Raw genomic sequence first — 16,860 nt, forward strand, 5'->3', positions numbered from 1 at the left:
TATTATGCTGAAGTTTTAAGGTTTTGAAGCTTCATTGGCAGCAACACAGACCTTTTACCTGATTTCTACGGGAGTATGAGTGGGCTTTTTATATAACCATATTTGGATTGAAGCTATGCGTGTAAGAATAGCCGAGTCCATCTTCCAATTCTAACTGAACTTGCAATCAACAAGAAAGGCTGAGTATCGTCCCGGCAAAGTCCAAACAAAAGTAAGAAATAGTCAAACAAAGAACAGTGCAACATGAAGAGCAAATGAATCAGTGGAGCGGGCACATGGACTCAAAATTCTGCACTACAACACATTACACATGCGAACCCACATAATTAAGAGCTTAGCTATTATATACTGCACCATAGAAACGTGAACAAACAGAAAGGGAAAAAGAATGGAAGGGGAGGCGTAGACTTGGAAGTTCAGAACCGATTATGGATTACCTTATAGATGGGCGGCTTGTCTTGCACATCAGAGATTCAGAGGCATCTAGCGGACAGAGATAAACTTCGACGGCTGTGCATGGCGGCGAGTGGAAGGGGACTTCGAAGAACATCGTCCAGGCGCATGGTGGCGACCGGATTTACTTCGGCGGCGCGACTCGCGAATTGCGATCGGGGCCCCCGGAGAAATAGGATCGTGAAAACGCGGGCGAACTCACGATCGGAAGAAGGAATAAATGAGGACGTGGGCTATTTGCGACTTGGGCCATGGGCTACCTGCAACCTGGGAGGGGGCCCCTGGATTTCGGGGGCCCGGGGCGGCCGCCCCCCCCTGCCCCCCCTCAGGGCCGGCCCCTCAACGCCTTCTTCCAGAAATCTGGGTACGTCTCTCATCCTCTCAGCCCGCAAACTAAATAGTAGGCATCATGCGATCGATTCCTGTCTTCCTGGTGCAAGATCCCTTGACCTGAATGCTGAATCACACACTCCCAAATTAAGCCCCTAGCTTCCACGACTCGTCACCTTTCCCCCCTTCGATTATTACAAGCAGAAAAAAAGAGAGGAAGTAAAGCCTATCTTCACGTGTGTTTTTTTTTAGAAAAATCTTCACGGTTTTTTCTTTGAGGAACAGAAAAATCTTCACGTCCTTTTTTTTAAGCCTTGGCCCTTGGATTACGAGGCAGGCCGCGGGTGGATGTGGGCTGCCCCCGGCGCCCAAATCGAAGTCCACATAAATCGTCTTCGATGTGGGCTGTCCCAACGGTAAAAAATTTATGTGCGCCGACCCGCGGCACCCGCGACATCCCCCCCACGCCTTGTCACACCGAACCGGCACGGTAGCGCGCGCTGGAGTTTCTCTGGGCCGGCCCATTAACGGAATTCACCCTAACCGGTTTTGGCTGAACCGGTTTTTTCTGTTTTTTTATTTTCGGTTTTCTTTTTATTTATTTTTTGTTCATTTTTCTGTTTTCCTTACAAAATTTTCCTTTCCTTTTTATGTTTTTATTCTTTTATTTTTCTGTTTTTCTTTCTTTTCTTTTTTAAATTTCCGAAAATCTTTTAAATTCGTGATTTTTTCTGTTTTATTTTTCTTTTTCGTTTTCAACTTGCTAACATATTTTTAAAAGCACATGAACATATTTTGTAATTGTGAACAGTTTTTTGAAATCATGAACAGTTTTTTTTGAAATTACGTACTTTTTTACTTTATTTTTTGTGATTTGATTTTTAAATTGTTGAACAGTTTTTAATTCAAACAATGTTCATCAATGTAAAATAATGTTTTTAAATGTAAAAATATGTTCATCAAATTCATTTTTTGTTCATCGAATTTAAAAAATGTTCATCAAAATTCAAATTTGTTCATCAAATTGGAAAAATGTTCGCGCCCTTCTGTTCCGGCCCATGTGCGTGCTGGGCCGTATAGGAGGACTCCACCGAGCCGCTTGTCTCATTAAAAAAAAGACGGTACAGCAGTGGGGATCAGGGCGAGCAGAGCACCCTGAGGCTGAGCGCCGCCGCAAGATCCACCCACACGCGTCCTCCCGCTCCACCACCTTCCACCGCCCCGCCATAGCCGCCGCAGCTTCGCCGTGCACCTCCTCCATGGCCACCGGAGAGGCGCCGCCCCCCGACCATGGCCACCACGAGATCCCCGCTCGTGGCAAGCCACTCACCCCGCATCCTGGGTTCTCCATGGCCGTTAGTTCTCTGGTAAATTTCGATGCTTTTTCAGATCAATGTAGTACTAGTACTCGTGTTGGAGAAAATGTATGTAGTCTTGGTGTATTGTACATGGCACATCGTTCTGATGGATATCCTCCCATACTGTACTGCCACCAGAAATTCAGATACCCAGGCATATTAGTCTCAGGAGTCTTGGGTCAGGGGATACTCAGGCATATTAATCACCAGAAATTCAGATGCTCATATGTAATATTCTGATGCTCAACTTGCAGCGCGAAGGTAGTCTTCGGGATGAACGCTCTCAACGGCCGTGAGCCGGACGGCAAGTCTTATATGGGAGGGAACTGGGACATGACAAATGCAGCATCGTTCATCAAGTACACCGTCAGTAAGGGCTACGACATCCATGGTTGGGAGCTCGGTATGATCTGTCTACGCCATTTCTCTTGGTACTCTTAACCGGGATGAAATTTCAGTCAGCTGACACATCTTATTGAAAAAGTGCAGGAAATGAGCTCGGAGGCAAGGCAGTCGGCACCTTGATCGCGGCTGACCAATATGCTAAAGACGTGACCTTTCTGAAATGGGTCGTCGAAGATACTTACGAGGACAGCCCATCGAAGCCGCTGCTGCTCGCTCCGGGAAGCTTCTTCGACAAAGACTGGTTCAGTGAGTTCATCACCAAAACCAGTCCAGATACCGTCAGTGTGGTCAGCCACCACATCTACAATCTGGGGGCAGGTATGTAAAGCTCACTGCATACAGCCTAACGATGCAACATTGTCCGATACATGAACCAGGACGGCAGGACCTGAACAAAATCTGCTAAACATTGAATGAACGCAGGAGTAGAGACCGGCCTCGTCAAGAGGATCCTCAACCCCTCTTACCTCGACGGGGTGGCGAGACAATTCAGTGATCTCCAGGAGTTGCTGAAAACCGCAGGGTCGTCGGTCGTCGCGTGGGTCGGCGAGGCTGGAGGGGCTTACAACAGTGGCCACCACCTTGTCACTGACGCGTTTGTGTTCAGCTTCTGGTAATGTGGGACACTGAACTGTAAAACTATCTGGTTCTTCTTGGTGAGGTTGTTCTCATGGGGTTGTATTTTCAGGTACCTGGACCAACTTGGCATGTCAGCGAAGTACAACACAAAGACTTACTGCAGGCAGAGCTTCATTGGTGGCAACTATGACCTGCTCAACACAACAACATTCCAACCAAACCCTGACTACTACAGGTATGGTATACTGCTGTTACTATGGGCTGCATTAGAGTATTTTGGATTTTCCTTGATAATCCTCGATCCTTTTCTTCTATATTTGTTGAGCAAGCTCGGCCCATACTACTAACTTGCTAGAAAAAACCTCTTTTGCATCTATAGGCAGCAGACTGTTATTCACTTTGTTAAAATCTCACTCAGTCCTTTCTGCATTCAGAACATCCGATACATGAAGACATTTGTTCCTTCTCTCCTGTACATTGGTTTCCCTCCTGGAATTGTCGGAATCCATTTATCTTCCCATATATTGGTAGACATGCCATCTCTAATTCTCTTGATCAGGCCTAAGTGAAGTGCTGCTCTCCCTTTTAAGATAGCTTGCCAAACATGTGAGCTATTCTTCTTCTTTGCTTTCATAAAATTCACGCTATGGGAGTATTTCCCAGCCACTCCATACGTGGGTATTGCTTGCATGACCGCTTTAATTAGAACTTCACGACCTGCAGAATTTAACATTTTCTCTGACCATCCACCCGCTAAGTTACTCAATCTTGTAGTTAGCTTTTCAAAGGCCCATGTCATTCTTCTTCCTAGGGCCGTAGGTAGTCCCAGATATTTCTCCTCTAGAGCTTCTGTTTGTATTTCCATAATTTTCTTATCTCTTCTTTCGTCTCTTCACTACTGTTTGGGCTGAAGAAGATTGCTGATTTTGCTTTGTTTAGTAAGCTTGTTAAACCTTCTGCACAAATCAGGAACAGGTAAGGAGAAATGGGATCCCCTTGCCTTAATCCTGTTGCTGCTCTAAAGGGTTTCGATAAACGACCATTCACCTTAACCGAGAAGCTTACTGTTTCAACATATTTCCTTGTCAAATTAATCCAGTAATCATGAAAGCCCAGTTTTTGCATTATCCTTTTAAGGTATGTCTATTCAGTATGGGCATATGCTTTAGTCATAGTATCTAATTTAATGGCACTTGCTCCAGTTTTACCTTTCTTATTTCGAATGTAATGAATGCATTTATAAGCTGTAATAACCTTATCAGTAATTAAATGCGAAGGCACAAAAGCACTTTGTTCCTCTGAAATTATTTCATCCAAGATTAATTTAAGCCTATTTGCCAAGACTTTTGAACAAATTATATATAAAACGTTGCATAAAGCTATTGGTCGGCACTGAGATAAATTCTGGGGATGATTTACCTTTGGAACAAGCACCAAAATTGTTTTGTTTAGGCCCTCTGGCATTTCACCATTCTGCAAGAACTTCAACACTGCATTGCAAACATCAATCTTTATCAGTTCCCAATGGTTTTGAACAAAATCCTGCTGTAAAGCAAGAACTTCAAAACTGCATTGCAAACATCAATCTTTATCAGTTCCCAATGGTTTTGAAAAAAATCCTGCTGTAAAACCATCTGGGCCTGGTGATTTATTTGGTTTCATCATAAATAGTGCCTTCTCAACTTCTTCTGAAGTAAACGGTTTACATAAGTGCTCATTTATACCATTTGTTACTTTTGGTTGCACATATTTTATCACTTCATCTGGTTGCAGGTTCTCCTGACCAGAAAACAATTTGGAGAAAAAGTTAGTAGCTATGTCTTGAATTTCTTCCTGTACATGACATATCCTTCCATCCTCTCACTGTAGAGAATTTATTCTGTTTTGTCTTGCTCTTCCTCTGCATTTTGACACACAAAAATGTGGCTAATGACTAGAGTACTTAACGTAACTTGCAATGCAAATAGTGGCTAATGACATATGGACTTGCAGAATCAAAGAAAGTGTGTTTACTTGGCTAATGACACATGGACTTGCAGAATTAAAGAGGGGGCTAATGACATTTCTTCTTCCTATTTCCTCTGCAGTGCGCTACTATGGCATCGCCTGATGGGAACCAAAGTTCTAGATGCCAAATTCAGCGGCACCACCAACCTGATCCGTGCCTACGCACATTGTGCGAAGAACTCGGTAAGCACATTGCATGTTCATCACCATACTCTCGTCGACTAACCTTCCTCTTTCCGTGTTTTTTCAGTCAGGCATCAGTTTGTTGTTGATGAACCTGCACGGCAACGCCAGGAACGATGTGTCCTTGACAAGTGAGGAGCTGCTTGTAGTTGACGCGTCTGGAGTCACGAGGGAGGAGTACCACCTCCTCCCTGAAGGTGGCGACATTCACAGCCAGGTGATGCTGCTCAACGGAAGGGCCTTGACCACCGATGCGGACGGGAACATCCCTAGGATGGAGCCCATCATTGTGCATGCAGCGCAGCCCATTGCCATTGCGCCTCTGTCCATCGTCTTTGCCCACATGCCCAATTATTATGCCCCTGCGTGTAGTTAAGGGCTTTTGGTGTGGTTTTTGTTGTTCTTGTTGTTATAGATGGGGATAAGAGTGGCTAGAACATCAGCATAGAGCACACAGTCCCTCTGCTTGGAACCAGACCGTCTGATGTAAAAAAGAACTACATCCAGAGCCATCTTTGGCATTGTTGGGCAAGTTCAGTTCTGGGCAACAACTGACATTGTTCAGTTTGGCATCTCTTTTGTTCAGTTCACCTGCAAGGTCACTGTTCAAGTGTCACTTCTCATGTTCATTGTGACTCGTAGTCGTAGGTCATTGTAGTCTTGGAAGGGCGTGCTGTTGATTCACACTTCTCAGATTACAATATACAAGGTTCACATACACAGAACCTAAGTGATTCACATTTAATAATTTTTGGCAATCCCAATTCCCATCCACATACAATCTGTTGTTTCTGTCCAACTGAAACTGAAGGACCTGAGTTGCCCATCAAAGAGCATGCCAGGATGACACTCATCGTTATAACATTGTTGGGAAGGACTATCACCATGGCTGCATCGACCAAAGGCACCATGGCAGCCAAACCGGCATCAACGCGATCGCTGCCATGGCAGCCAAACTGGCAAGCCACCAACTCATGGCCCGCCCGCGTTAAGAAAAACCAATTTATTGTTAATATGAAATATGATTTTATTTGATAATCACTTATTGTCTTACTAAAGGAAATGGGAAATAAGGATTTATTTGGTAATCAATTCTTGGCTTATCAATCAACTTGTCAATCAAAGGAAAGATTTTATTTGGTCTACGTCAATATAAGACGTAGGGTAGTAAAGATGTTTTCAGGAAAACAGTGGAAAAAAAACCAAGACGGGAGAGGGGAAAATCAAAACGTGTCGCACAGAGATTTTGGCCCCTTCAACAGTTCCAATCAGACTTCAAATCCTTTTTTTTTTTAAAAAACAGACACTCCAAATCTTTTATTACCTGAATGATAGAGATGTCCTATCTTTCAGTCACTATGGAAACATATTTGTGAGTCCATGATCAACATTATCTAACAAACAATGGTGGAGGAGACGGGCACGTAGTTGAAGAAGACATTCTCTTTAGGCCCAACCGGGCGGCCGGCGTAGAGGGTGCAGAGCTTGCCGTCGCCATCCGGCTTGATGGCAGTGTCCGGGTAGACCTCGATGGAAGAGCTGAACCCCGGGCACGCCAGCTTTACGTTCTTCTGCGTGCACCTGGCGCAGTTGTTCACCAGTGTCACGTACTGCACTAGCCTTCCTCCCGGATCCGGGTAGGCCTCTGTGGTGACAAAAATATCTGACGTTCTGCACCCTGCTGCACTGCCTGCTTAAACACACGATGAAAAAGAAATTAAAAAGTGCCTAGATGGACCTAGAGATAATCTGATCGTAGATTGCTTGCAAGTTTTTGGTGATTGTTTTGCTATGCAGAAGCAGAACACCGTACCTCTGTTGCTGATGCCGAATAACAAACAGGCCACAAGGATCACCGCTGGCTTGATCTCCATGCTAGTGTCCTCAGATTGCAAGCAGATACGCCGTCTTCAGATTGTGTTGATTTATACTCCTCAGATTGTGTTGATTTAGTAGCAAATGGTGGGCTATTTATAGGTGAATGGGCTAGAGGAAATTATTGTGCCAGCTGGATTTTGATTCTTTGTTGGAGGCAACCATTCAATGCACGGTTCACCAGATATAAGTGCAGATTTGATTGAGATATACTAAGGTATAACTCCCTCTGTTCCTATTTATAAGGCCTGAATTTTGGAAACTTCCATTCGTAACCTTTCTAAAGCTTCTTTTCAGGGTTTTTTTAACAATTAATGTTGGAAACTCTGTAGAAGGTTCAAATCCCATAACGTCCTTTTCCCTTTTTGTGTTTGTTTTCCTCACGGTTTTCAATTTTTTTTCTTGTCTTTATTTTTTTATTTTTTTATTTCTTTTCCAAAAATTGCTCTTGGAATTTTTAAAAACTGTTTACAATTTTTTTTAAAGTTAGTGATTTACTAAAAATGTTCACATTTTGTAAAAATAGTCAGATCTTAAAAAATGTTTGTGTTTTAAGAAAAGTTTGGATATTTCAAAAGATATTTGGAAAATTTTAAAACGTTCAATTTTTTTCCAAGAAATCAACATTTCAATTTTTTTTTACTTCGAACAATCTCATTTTCTGAAAATTGTTAACTTTTGAAAAATAATTCCTTTTTTTTAAATCAAACTAGTAAATGCGTGGGAGTGGCTATGACGACAGCACGTCTTCGGTTTGCTTCAGTGCATGTAGTTATCGCTAGGTAGAATACAAATCTAGATGTAATTTTTATTATTTCTACTAGTGTTCGTGCTAGTAGAAGATGAATAGATCAGAAGTTTTTCGGAAAAAAAAACCAAACTAATAAATGCATATGTTAATATTGGGGAGGAAATTAATTACACATTTATATTAGGTAGGATATCAGTTACATGTTAATTGCATGTATATATTAGGTAGGATATCGGGTACATTTTAATTATATAATTAGCATATACATTTTTATTTAGTATGATATTAATTGCACGCTAAATATATTGAGTACTCACCGTTCGAGCAATCCAGGTCGTTTGATTGACATAGTTTGATGAACGAAATTAATTGGATCTGCCCTTTGTGTCTTTTAATACTGATATAGATAGAAAAAAACATACTACTGAAAACAAAAATAACCACTCGCTACATGATGTCGCCAATGGGTTGGCTCGGACGGGGAGCCTTTTTTATATAATCAATACCATGATATATTTATAGTACATGATAGAGATACATGAGCCCATAATCCACTTCTGAGCCCAGGCTCATCTGCGCCCAAACTGAAGAAAAATATTTTAAAAAAAGACAAATTCAAAAATTCCTTTTTTTGCATGGTAGATAATTTGATGCGTGAGGTTTGCTCCAATTTTCAGATCATTTGGACATCTGAGCAGCTGTTGGAAAAAAAGACAAATCCGGGATCTGTAAAAAAGTTAATGTTCATCCACTATTCTGACCCAATGCTGAGAGCTACTCAGAAGTCCAAATGACCTGAAAATGGGAGCGGACCTCACAAAATAAATTTTCTACCATGAAAAAAACAATTGGAATTTTTTTAATTTTTGTGATATTTTTTCTTTCCTGGTGCAGATGAGCACTATGCACTGAAACGCCGCACTCCACATGAGCTGACTACAATGATTACAAAATTAAGTTTAAAAGACACAAGCAAATCTTCAAGATTTTCAAACTATTTCTTCTTCCATGGCACAATATTGTACTTCTCTGAAGGCAGCCGTAGGAAATAACAAAGATATCAAACCGCAAACCTGTAAATACCAAGGCCACTATGAACACACGCAACCATTAAAGTAATGAACCAACATTAGCAAGAGTACCAACACCAGTATTCCAGGGAAAACAACCGAACAACCTGGTCGATGTCACTTGGAGCCAAGAGTACAAAGCATCATTGTCGAGGACGTAGCATTTTTTTTTGAAGGTTGTCGAGGACGTAGCAGACATGATAGATATTGCGAGGACAAACCTCCTCATAGCAACTATGAGAAAAAATAATCTAAAATCGATCTGGCGAAGCAAGATTTGGAGGACCATACGAAACGAATTTAATCTTCCAACATCACCATTGACATGGGAAGATATCGTCATCGAACAAAGGGTCGACGATTACTTATTGTAGATGATGCCATCTCAAATGACAAAGAATATGAATACCAAAACCTTAATCCAATCTAATGAAAACACTACTATAATTAAGAACTCCACTCATAGATCGGGTTCTCCGCCTCTCCTGATACCGGCTAGGCCGGCTGGAGGAGGGTGGTGGAGGCGAAGGTGGTGGCGGACACCATCAGTGGTGGAGGCAGGAGGGTGGCCAGCCAGGGCCCGGGCCCTCCCCAACTTTCTCATTTCCTTTGTATTGTGCATATGAACAGTGACAATTTTTTACTGTTGCCTGCAGCCGGCCCTCCCCAACATCCGATTATATACATTCCTGCCTCCGCCACTGGACACCATACCTCTGTTGCTGATGCCGAATAACAAACAGGCCACGAGGATCACTATTGGCTTGATCCCCATGTTGATCTGGTAGTATGCCTTGATGTCTGAGCAGATATAGCGCCTTCAAATTGTGTTGTTTTATCTCGTTAAGGCTGGTCATAGTGGGGAGTAACTTAGACTAGTGTCATATACATGACACTAGTTTAAGTTACTACCTTTATAATGCAAAGTAACATAATAGTAGTATCATGGATGGCTTCATTTATTAACTTGTAGACTCATCTTGTTTCGGAAAGCGCTATGTTACAGTAACATATTATGTTACCACCTCTCATTAACTACTTGCCACGTAAGCAAAATTTTCTTGAAATGCGCTATGTTACTACCTAAGTTACTCTCACTATTTATAGGCGAACGGGCTAGAGGAAGTTAATGTGCAAACAGGATTTCGATTCTTTGTTTGAGGCAAGCATTCAATTCACGATTCTCCACATGTACACACATATTCGATTGAGAAAAGGAATTTATGATCATACGTATCACAAATATATGATCATTTATTAGAGCCATTAATGCAACGTTCCTGACAGACTGCGTTTTTGCCCGTCGCATCTGTCCTAGGCGTTCGGCCATTAGAGCATGGTTAATAATACATGCATATGGTGGCTATATGATATTGTCATATTATCTATAGCCATCATTTATAATCACTCATACAATAAGGTTAGCTATAAGGTCGATTATAAAATTAGTACTTTTTTTTTATCTTCTATCTATCTTTTTTTTATATTATTGCATCTATCTAGGAGCACGTGTATAGTTATGCACTTGCATGAGAGCTCACTTCACTTACGTTATCATATTTCTCTCTTTTACATAGACAAAATTGTCATGTAAGCAGGCTACAAACCTGCTACTGTACTTGCTCTTAGAGCATGGTTAATAGTATAGCGAGCAACTGACTATATAAGCATGTTATGTCATCCAAAGTTAGCATTTAATTACTGATATAATAGTGCTGACCATAAGGTTGGTCATAAGGTAACAACTTTTTCTCACTTTCTCTTTATCTCTTCCTCCCATTAAATATTTTTATCTAGGATCACACGTAGAGGCGGGCTCTTGCATAAAGGCCCACTCCTTCACTTTTTCAATATCTCTCTCCTTCACATAAACAAAAGTGTCATGTAAGTGGGCTTATAGCCCACTATTGTACTTGCTCTTAGACCAACTTGTGATCTTGTCTGCGCTTGTGTCCTATTGAGGGGTGTCTGCACTTGTCTTGAGGAGCAGAGAAAGCTACATGGGTCGGGCCGCTGGTCCTGTAACAAAGACAAAGCTATATGTAGTTTGGGCCTTAGGGGTGGCCCACGCGAATGAAGGAAGAAAAATGCGCCTTGGTGATTTCGCAAAGCAAGGCAAACCCTATTTTTCGCATTCCGCAACAAAACTGTCCACCTGCTGCACACCCGCTCGTACATGGGCCGGCCCATTTACCGTATTTTTTCAAAGTCTGATGATCCCCGTTTTGGGAACCTTTTGGAAGGATCCCGACCGGTTTCGGAACCTACCGGTAGGTTCTGAACCGCCTTTTTCCTTATGGTTTTTTGGATTCTTCTTATTTCTTTTTTGGTTTTTCTGTTTCCAGTCTTGTTTTATCATAAAATAAAAAAACAAATTTTCAAAAAAATTGTTCGGACTTTCAATACATACCTCACATTTTTCAAATAATTGTTCGGAATTTTTAATTCTCTTCACAATTTTCAATAAATGTTTGGATTTTGAAATTTTGTTCATTGTATTAAAATGTGTTCATGTTTTTTTAAAAATTGTTCCTCTTTGTCCAAAAGTCGTTTTATGTTCAGTGCTCGGGCAATGCCTTAAATTTCACTTCTTGCATTCGTACATCTCATACTAGATTCTTATATCCATACAAAGACATGCAAAAGAAGTAGAACCTACATACTACGTCGATCCTAGCTACTCCTCGTTGGAGATCACGGCGATCTTCGTGTCCAGCTCGGGCAGCATGGGCGGCAGCTGCAGCTCTCGCTCCTCCGGCGCCTTTGGTTGCTCCGCTCCAGCCTCCTCCACCTCTATCTCCGCGTCGAGCTCAGCGAAGAGCGCGTTGGACTCCTGCTCCATCGGAGGAACGCCCGGTTGTCCTCCACATAGGCCTCATCCTGGATGGACTTCAGGATGGCCTGCTGCTCCGCCATCTCGTCGGACTGGGCAACGGTCAACTCCGCCTCCGTCTGCTCCAAGTTGAAGGCGGGCATCTGCTGGTCTGGCTCCTCCACCTCCATCGGAGCCATCTCGTCCTCCTCCTCTTCCCCCGGCTGCTCCTCCTCCTCCTTCTCCGGCTCCGGCGAGTACGGAGGCAGCCTCGCAGCGATGCGGGCGGTGCGCGCGGCTTGCCCCACCCGGATCTCCTGCTGGATCTCGGAGCGACGCTCCGGCGTCAGCATGGCATAGTAGGTGATCTTGCTCCGGACCATGGCGGAGTGCCGGAGCGTGGGCGAAGTGTTTTACAGCGGAAAGAGTGCCGGAGCGGGAGAGGGAGGAGGTGTATGGGCTCGGACTGGCGGCACGAAGAGAGGGGAGGGGGGTGGGTTAGGGTTGCCAGACGCCGACCGACTTAAATAGCCGAATTTGGTCTTGGACGGCGAACCGGCGCCACGCGGTGTTCACACCGCAGCGACGGACCTGGCGTCCATCGGATCGCCGGGTTTCCGGGCGTTTTCGCGTGGGACCCCGCCGTCAGACCGACGTGGCGGCCGTGCCCGGTGCGTCCGGGCACCCCCATATCCGCCCCATATTTGGGCTGGATGTGGGGGTGTCGGTCAGTCCGAGCGTTTGAAGACCATTTGAGGGGTCTGTCTGGGTCAAAAAAATCATGACGTATATGTCGAGTTTGAGAGGTCCAGCTATATAGATGGTCTTAAGATTAGAATTCTGTTTGCTTAGTGTCACTCAGTGTAGCATCCCACCGCAAGTCTCGAACCCAACGAGAAGAGTCCACGTTTCGGATGATTGGTCCGTTATCGGGAAAAAGCCAAACAAATCGCCGCCGTTAAATAAGGATCGACGGCCGCGGCATGGCCGTCGTCACATCGTTCCTCCGCTGCGCGACCGCCGCCGCGCTCGCACTCCACCACCACCACCACCAACCGGCCTTCCTCGCCGTCCGCCTCCGCTTCCCGCGCCACCGGATCCCGACGAGGATGTCCATGTCGTCGTCCTCGCCGGCCGCCAGCGCCGCCGCGCCCGCGCCGCACCAGGCCGGGCCGTGGTACGCGGTGCCGGACCTCAGCCTCCGCGACCACCGCTTCGCCGTCCCGCTCGACCACTCCTCCCCCTCCGCGCCGCACATCACCGTCTTCGCCCGCGAGGTTGTCGCAGGTACTCCCCGCTTCCTCCCTCGCATCTCCCCTGCCACGCCTCTCGGTCACGGAGTTAGGGGGATAAGATGGCCCTGCACATCCGCTGCGGGATCGGTGGGCAGGTTAAGTAGAATCTCGCGTGCTCGTTTTATCTCTCTCTCTTTTTTAATCTCTGTTCTGAGGCAACCAGGAATCAGTAGTAGGAGTATATGCTTAGGAAATACTAGTAGGAAGTAAAACATTGTTTGGTAGATTTGGGAATGAGTCATGCAAACATTGACGAACCTTTTGCGCTGTCCACTGGCACGACCATGCTAAAACACACAGTTCCCGCTTGGTTTACTGAATCCTCGGTAAGGCGTGTCGGGTGTAGCTGCAGAGACGCTGGGCCGAGACGCCGAGTGTATGGATACAATGCCCATGCGTGGAAGAACTGAATTTTAAGTTAATGCAATGTATCCAACATCATATGCTTGGAACACTTCATGCTAATTTCATGTTGAGGGAGCGTGCTTAACTTACTACTGTACTGTTCTTTTATGCTCTGCATCCACATGACTGTTTAAGTGTATCATTACAGCTGGAAAAGAAGAGGCCGCTTTGCCTTATCTGGTGTACCTACAAGGGGGGCCTGGATATGAAAGTCCCCGTCCCACGGAAGCGAGTGGTTGGGTAAAGAAGGCATGCGAAGAATACCGCGTGCTATTGCTCGATCAGGTACATTCCAACTTCTTCGGCAGATACTCTGTACTCTTCGGTTTTTGCACCCATCTTGGTCTTCCTGTGCTGACATTCTTTTTACCTTTCAGCGAGGAACAGGATTGTCAACACCGTTGACAACATCATCTCTTTCTCAAATAACATCTGCAGCAGAGCAGGTGGAGTATCTGAAGCATTTCAGGGCAGATAGCATAGTTAAGGATGCAGAGTTTATTCGTCGGCATGTTGTACCGGATGCCAAGCCTTGGACAATTCTGGGACAGGTACAGTATGTAACATCATGTGACCTTGATGCACTTATTTGCCTTGCATTCTTATTTATTGTCGTTAATGCAATATTGTTATTTATACGGTCTACCATTTCCTCCTTTACAGAGTTATGGTGGATTTTGTGCTGTTACGTATTTGAGTTTTGCTCCAGAGGGCCTGAAAGCTGTCCTTTTAACCGGAGGGCTTCCACCACTAGGAAAGCCTTGCACTGCAGAAACTGTGTACAGAGCCTGCTTTAAGCAGGTTCAGCAGCAAAATGAGAAGTACTATAAGAGGTTTCCTCAGGATGTACAAGTCGTTCATGAAGTTGTGAGATACTTGAGTGAATCTGAAGGTGGAGGAGTAAGTCATTCTTATTATTTTTGCGTTTTCTCTCACATGTGAATTTGAAACTTGTTTCTTATGCAACATATTTTTATCAGGTTCTTCTTCCATCAGGTGGCAGGTTAACCCCTAAGATGCTGCAGTGCCTTGGACTATCTGGTTTAGGTTTCACTGGAGGATTTGAAAGACTGCATTATCTGTAAGAAATACTTTGCATTTTCTTCATTACTTGATAAAATAATGTAACTTTCTGATCTGTGCCACTCCTTGCCATTGTCTGGGACAGACTCGAGAGAGTGTGGGATCCTGTACTCGTTCCTGGTGCGAAAAAGAATATAAGCTATTACTTCTTGAAAGAGGTACTAAGCATCACCAATATAATGTTGATCTTTAAAATTACCATGTTCTATGTGTCTAATGGGTAACCTAACATTATATTTTCCTGCAGTTTGACATGTGGGTAGGTTTTGATCAAAATCCTCTTTATGCTCTCTTGCATGAGTCTATTTACTGTGAGGTAACTTTTGATACTTTTTTTTAATCTGTTTAGCTGGTACTGCAACTCATTTTCTAAAGTCTACTGTAATTCATGGATCCAGGGATCTTCATCAAAATGGTCAGCCGATAAGATCCTCAATGAAAATGGAAGTTTGTTTGATCCTGTTAAGGCTACAGAAGAAGGCCGTCCTGTGTATCTTACTGGAGAGGTATGCCCAGATATTTATGGGAAGCGTCATTTGTTATAGTCATGTTCCTGCTAATTTTGAGCTCTATCATGCGCTGAGAGTAGACTTTGTAGCATTTTGATCTGTCTGGCAAGTTTGTAGTAATTTGTAACTCTTTAAATAATGAGATGGGGCAAAGCGTTTGCCTTTGTTTAAAGAAAATGGTTCCTTACTAAAGTAGTAACCCATGAAGTGAAAAGCTAACATTGCAGGCTGTTTTCAGTCTATGAATAGTCCGTAGTTACCAAAGTGTGGCAATTGGAAATTTCAAAGTTGCATTTTATTTGCTACTTGCTAAGATCTTACCAACGTTAACTTAGGTTGACAGTGCTCCTTTTATGAAGGGATGGTATTCAGGGCAAGGACTTTTCTAGTTTAGCTATTAAAGAGAGTCAGACACCACCCCTTTCAGTACCTGGGTAACCTTGGGGTGAGCCATGTCAGGACGAACTTGTGCAATGATAGAAGAGGACACTGCTTAGCAGCACCCTATTGCGTACCAAGATATTTGTTGCTTATGATTTGTCATGGATTCCTAACATGTGTTTGTTTCCTTAACGCAGATGGTGTTTCCCTGTTTTTTCGATGAGATCAATGCTCTACGGCCCCTAAAGGAGGCTGCACACTTGCTAGCTCAGAAGGAGGACTGGCCTCCATTGTATGATATCAGCGTGTTGAACAACAACAAGGTTTGATCTTCTTCCCAACAAGATTACAGCCTCCTCCATGGTATGCATGCTCGTTTCATCTGACGCATGGCGATGTATGGCACGCTGATTGCATGCAGGTCCCGGTGGCCGCCGCGGTGTACTACGAGGACATGTATGTCAACTTCAACATCGCCAAGGAGACGGCGTCCCAGATCGCCGGGATCCGGCTGTGGGTGACCAACGAGTACCCGCACTCCGGCCTTCGCGACGGCGGCCCCCACGTCTTCGAGCATCTCATGGGTCTTTTGAAGGGCAAGAGGCCTCTGTTTTAGCCTTTTAGCTCATCCATAAATATATGACAATAAAGCCTTCATTTTCTCCTAGTTGAGAAATGAATTACAATATACCCCTGGTTAAATATCTTTGAATATCTGCACATATATCCTGGGGCACAAATTTTGGCGCTCCAGTCATGCTTGCACGCTTAGAATTGCGCTATGTTATGCACAGCTCGTTGAGATCCTTCTGAACTCTAGAAGTTCAGACAAAGAGGAAGAAAAGAAAATTAGAAGCCCAAGAAAGGGTATCTGAATTCTAATGGGGCTGGATTGTTCAACGCGCCAAAGAAAGTGTACTAGTTCAGACTTTATGTTTCATATTCGTAAGATCTGAAGACGAACTGTTATCACAACAGAGTAAATTGCAAAGGATCATCTGTAAGTTCTGCTTCCACATTACATATTTGTTTCGAAGCTTAAGTATACTACAGTTCCAAATTATCTCAGTGTCAGCCAACAGCACAAGTTTTGCTCGCAAGGACATGGACTTTGTTCCTCTTCGAGGTCAGAGCCGAGGGACAGTTTGCAAATTTGTAGGCGAATAAAAGTTTGACTGACGTATACATGTAGAGAAAGTGTATTGACGTATACACACATGTAGAGAAAATTAGCAGGAAAAGAGATGACGGCCACAGTATGTAGAGAAAATGGAGTGCTCCAAGCCCGTTTGCAGATCCTCGAACAAGCACAAAACGGGCTTGGAGCATGCCAGATGCCCTCTCGATATCCTTTCTAACCCCTT

The 16,860-nt window shown here is 43.9% G+C and overlaps 3 protein-coding genes across 3 annotated transcripts; 2 read left to right on the forward strand and 1 right to left on the reverse strand.

Moving 5' to 3' along the window:
- Window positions 1–1,917: 1,917 nt before the first annotated feature.
- Window positions 1,918–6,040, forward strand: LOC123161544 (heparanase-like protein 3). The gene is made up of 7 exons (XM_044579355.1): window positions 1,918–2,150; window positions 2,396–2,544; window positions 2,631–2,864; window positions 2,970–3,159; window positions 3,235–3,360; window positions 5,213–5,315; window positions 5,383–6,040. Exons 1-7 carry the CDS (start codon window positions 2,074–2,076, stop codon window positions 5,689–5,691), a joined length of 1,188 nt encoding a protein of 395 aa, XP_044435290.1. The 5' UTR covers window positions 1,918–2,073; the 3' UTR covers window positions 5,692–6,040.
- Window positions 6,041–6,599: 559 nt separating this feature from the next.
- Window positions 6,600–7,324, reverse strand: LOC123156108 (uncharacterized). The gene is made up of 2 exons (XM_044574277.1): window positions 7,129–7,324; window positions 6,600–7,005 (listed from the first exon to the last, which is right to left on the reverse strand). The coding sequence occupies exons 1-2, from the start codon at window positions 7,187–7,189 to the stop codon at window positions 6,710–6,712; spliced, it is 357 nt and encodes a 118-aa protein (XP_044430212.1). The 5' UTR covers window positions 7,190–7,324; the 3' UTR covers window positions 6,600–6,709.
- Window positions 7,325–12,670: 5,346 nt separating this feature from the next.
- Window positions 12,671–16,519, forward strand: LOC123160306 (proline iminopeptidase). The gene is made up of 10 exons (XM_044578110.1): window positions 12,671–13,110; window positions 13,672–13,808; window positions 13,901–14,074; window positions 14,187–14,423; window positions 14,504–14,604; window positions 14,692–14,764; window positions 14,854–14,922; window positions 15,005–15,112; window positions 15,694–15,819; window positions 15,918–16,519. Exons 1-10 carry the CDS (start codon window positions 12,807–12,809, stop codon window positions 16,110–16,112), a joined length of 1,524 nt encoding a protein of 507 aa, XP_044434045.1. The 5' UTR covers window positions 12,671–12,806; the 3' UTR covers window positions 16,113–16,519.
- Window positions 16,520–16,860: the final 341 nt, after the last annotated feature.

This window comes from Triticum aestivum, chromosome 7B, assembly GCF_018294505.1.
Source record: "Triticum aestivum cultivar Chinese Spring chromosome 7B, IWGSC CS RefSeq v2.1, whole genome shotgun sequence".
NCBI lineage: Eukaryota > Viridiplantae > Streptophyta > Magnoliopsida > Poales > Poaceae > Triticum > Triticum aestivum.

What these genes read in the sequence shown, in the direction of transcription:
- LOC123161544 (XM_044579355.1), top strand. Translation starts at nt 2,074, where the DNA reads ATGGCCACCACGAGATCCCCGCTCGTGGCAAGCCACTCACCCCGCATC. An exon ending in CATCCATGGTTGGGAGCTCG is followed by an intron (nt 2,545 to 2,630) that starts GTATGATCTGTC and finishes GAAAAAGTGCAG; the next exon opens with GAAATGAGCTCGGAGGCAAG. An exon ending in CATCTACAATCTGGGGGCAG is followed by an intron (nt 2,865 to 2,969) that starts GTATGTAAAGCT and finishes GAATGAACGCAG; the next exon opens with GAGTAGAGACCGGCCTCGTC.
- LOC123160306 (XM_044578110.1), top strand. Translation starts at nt 12,807, where the DNA reads ATGGCCGTCGTCACATCGTTCCTCCGCTGCGCGACCGCCGCCGCGCTC. An exon ending in TTTGAAAGACTGCATTATCT is followed by an intron (nt 14,605 to 14,691) that starts GTAAGAAATACT and finishes TGTCTGGGACAG; the next exon opens with ACTCGAGAGAGTGTGGGATC. An exon ending in GCTATTACTTCTTGAAAGAG is followed by an intron (nt 14,765 to 14,853) that starts GTACTAAGCATC and finishes ATTTTCCTGCAG; the next exon opens with TTTGACATGTGGGTAGGTTT.
- LOC123156108 (XM_044574277.1), bottom strand. Translation starts at nt 7,189, where the DNA reads ATGGAGATCAAGCCAGCGGTGATCCTTGTGGCCTGTTTGTTATTCGGC. An exon ending in ATTCGGCATCAGCAACAGAG is followed by an intron (nt 7,006 to 7,128) that starts GTACGGTGTTCT and finishes GTGTTTAAGCAG; the next exon opens with GCAGTGCAGCAGGGTGCAGA.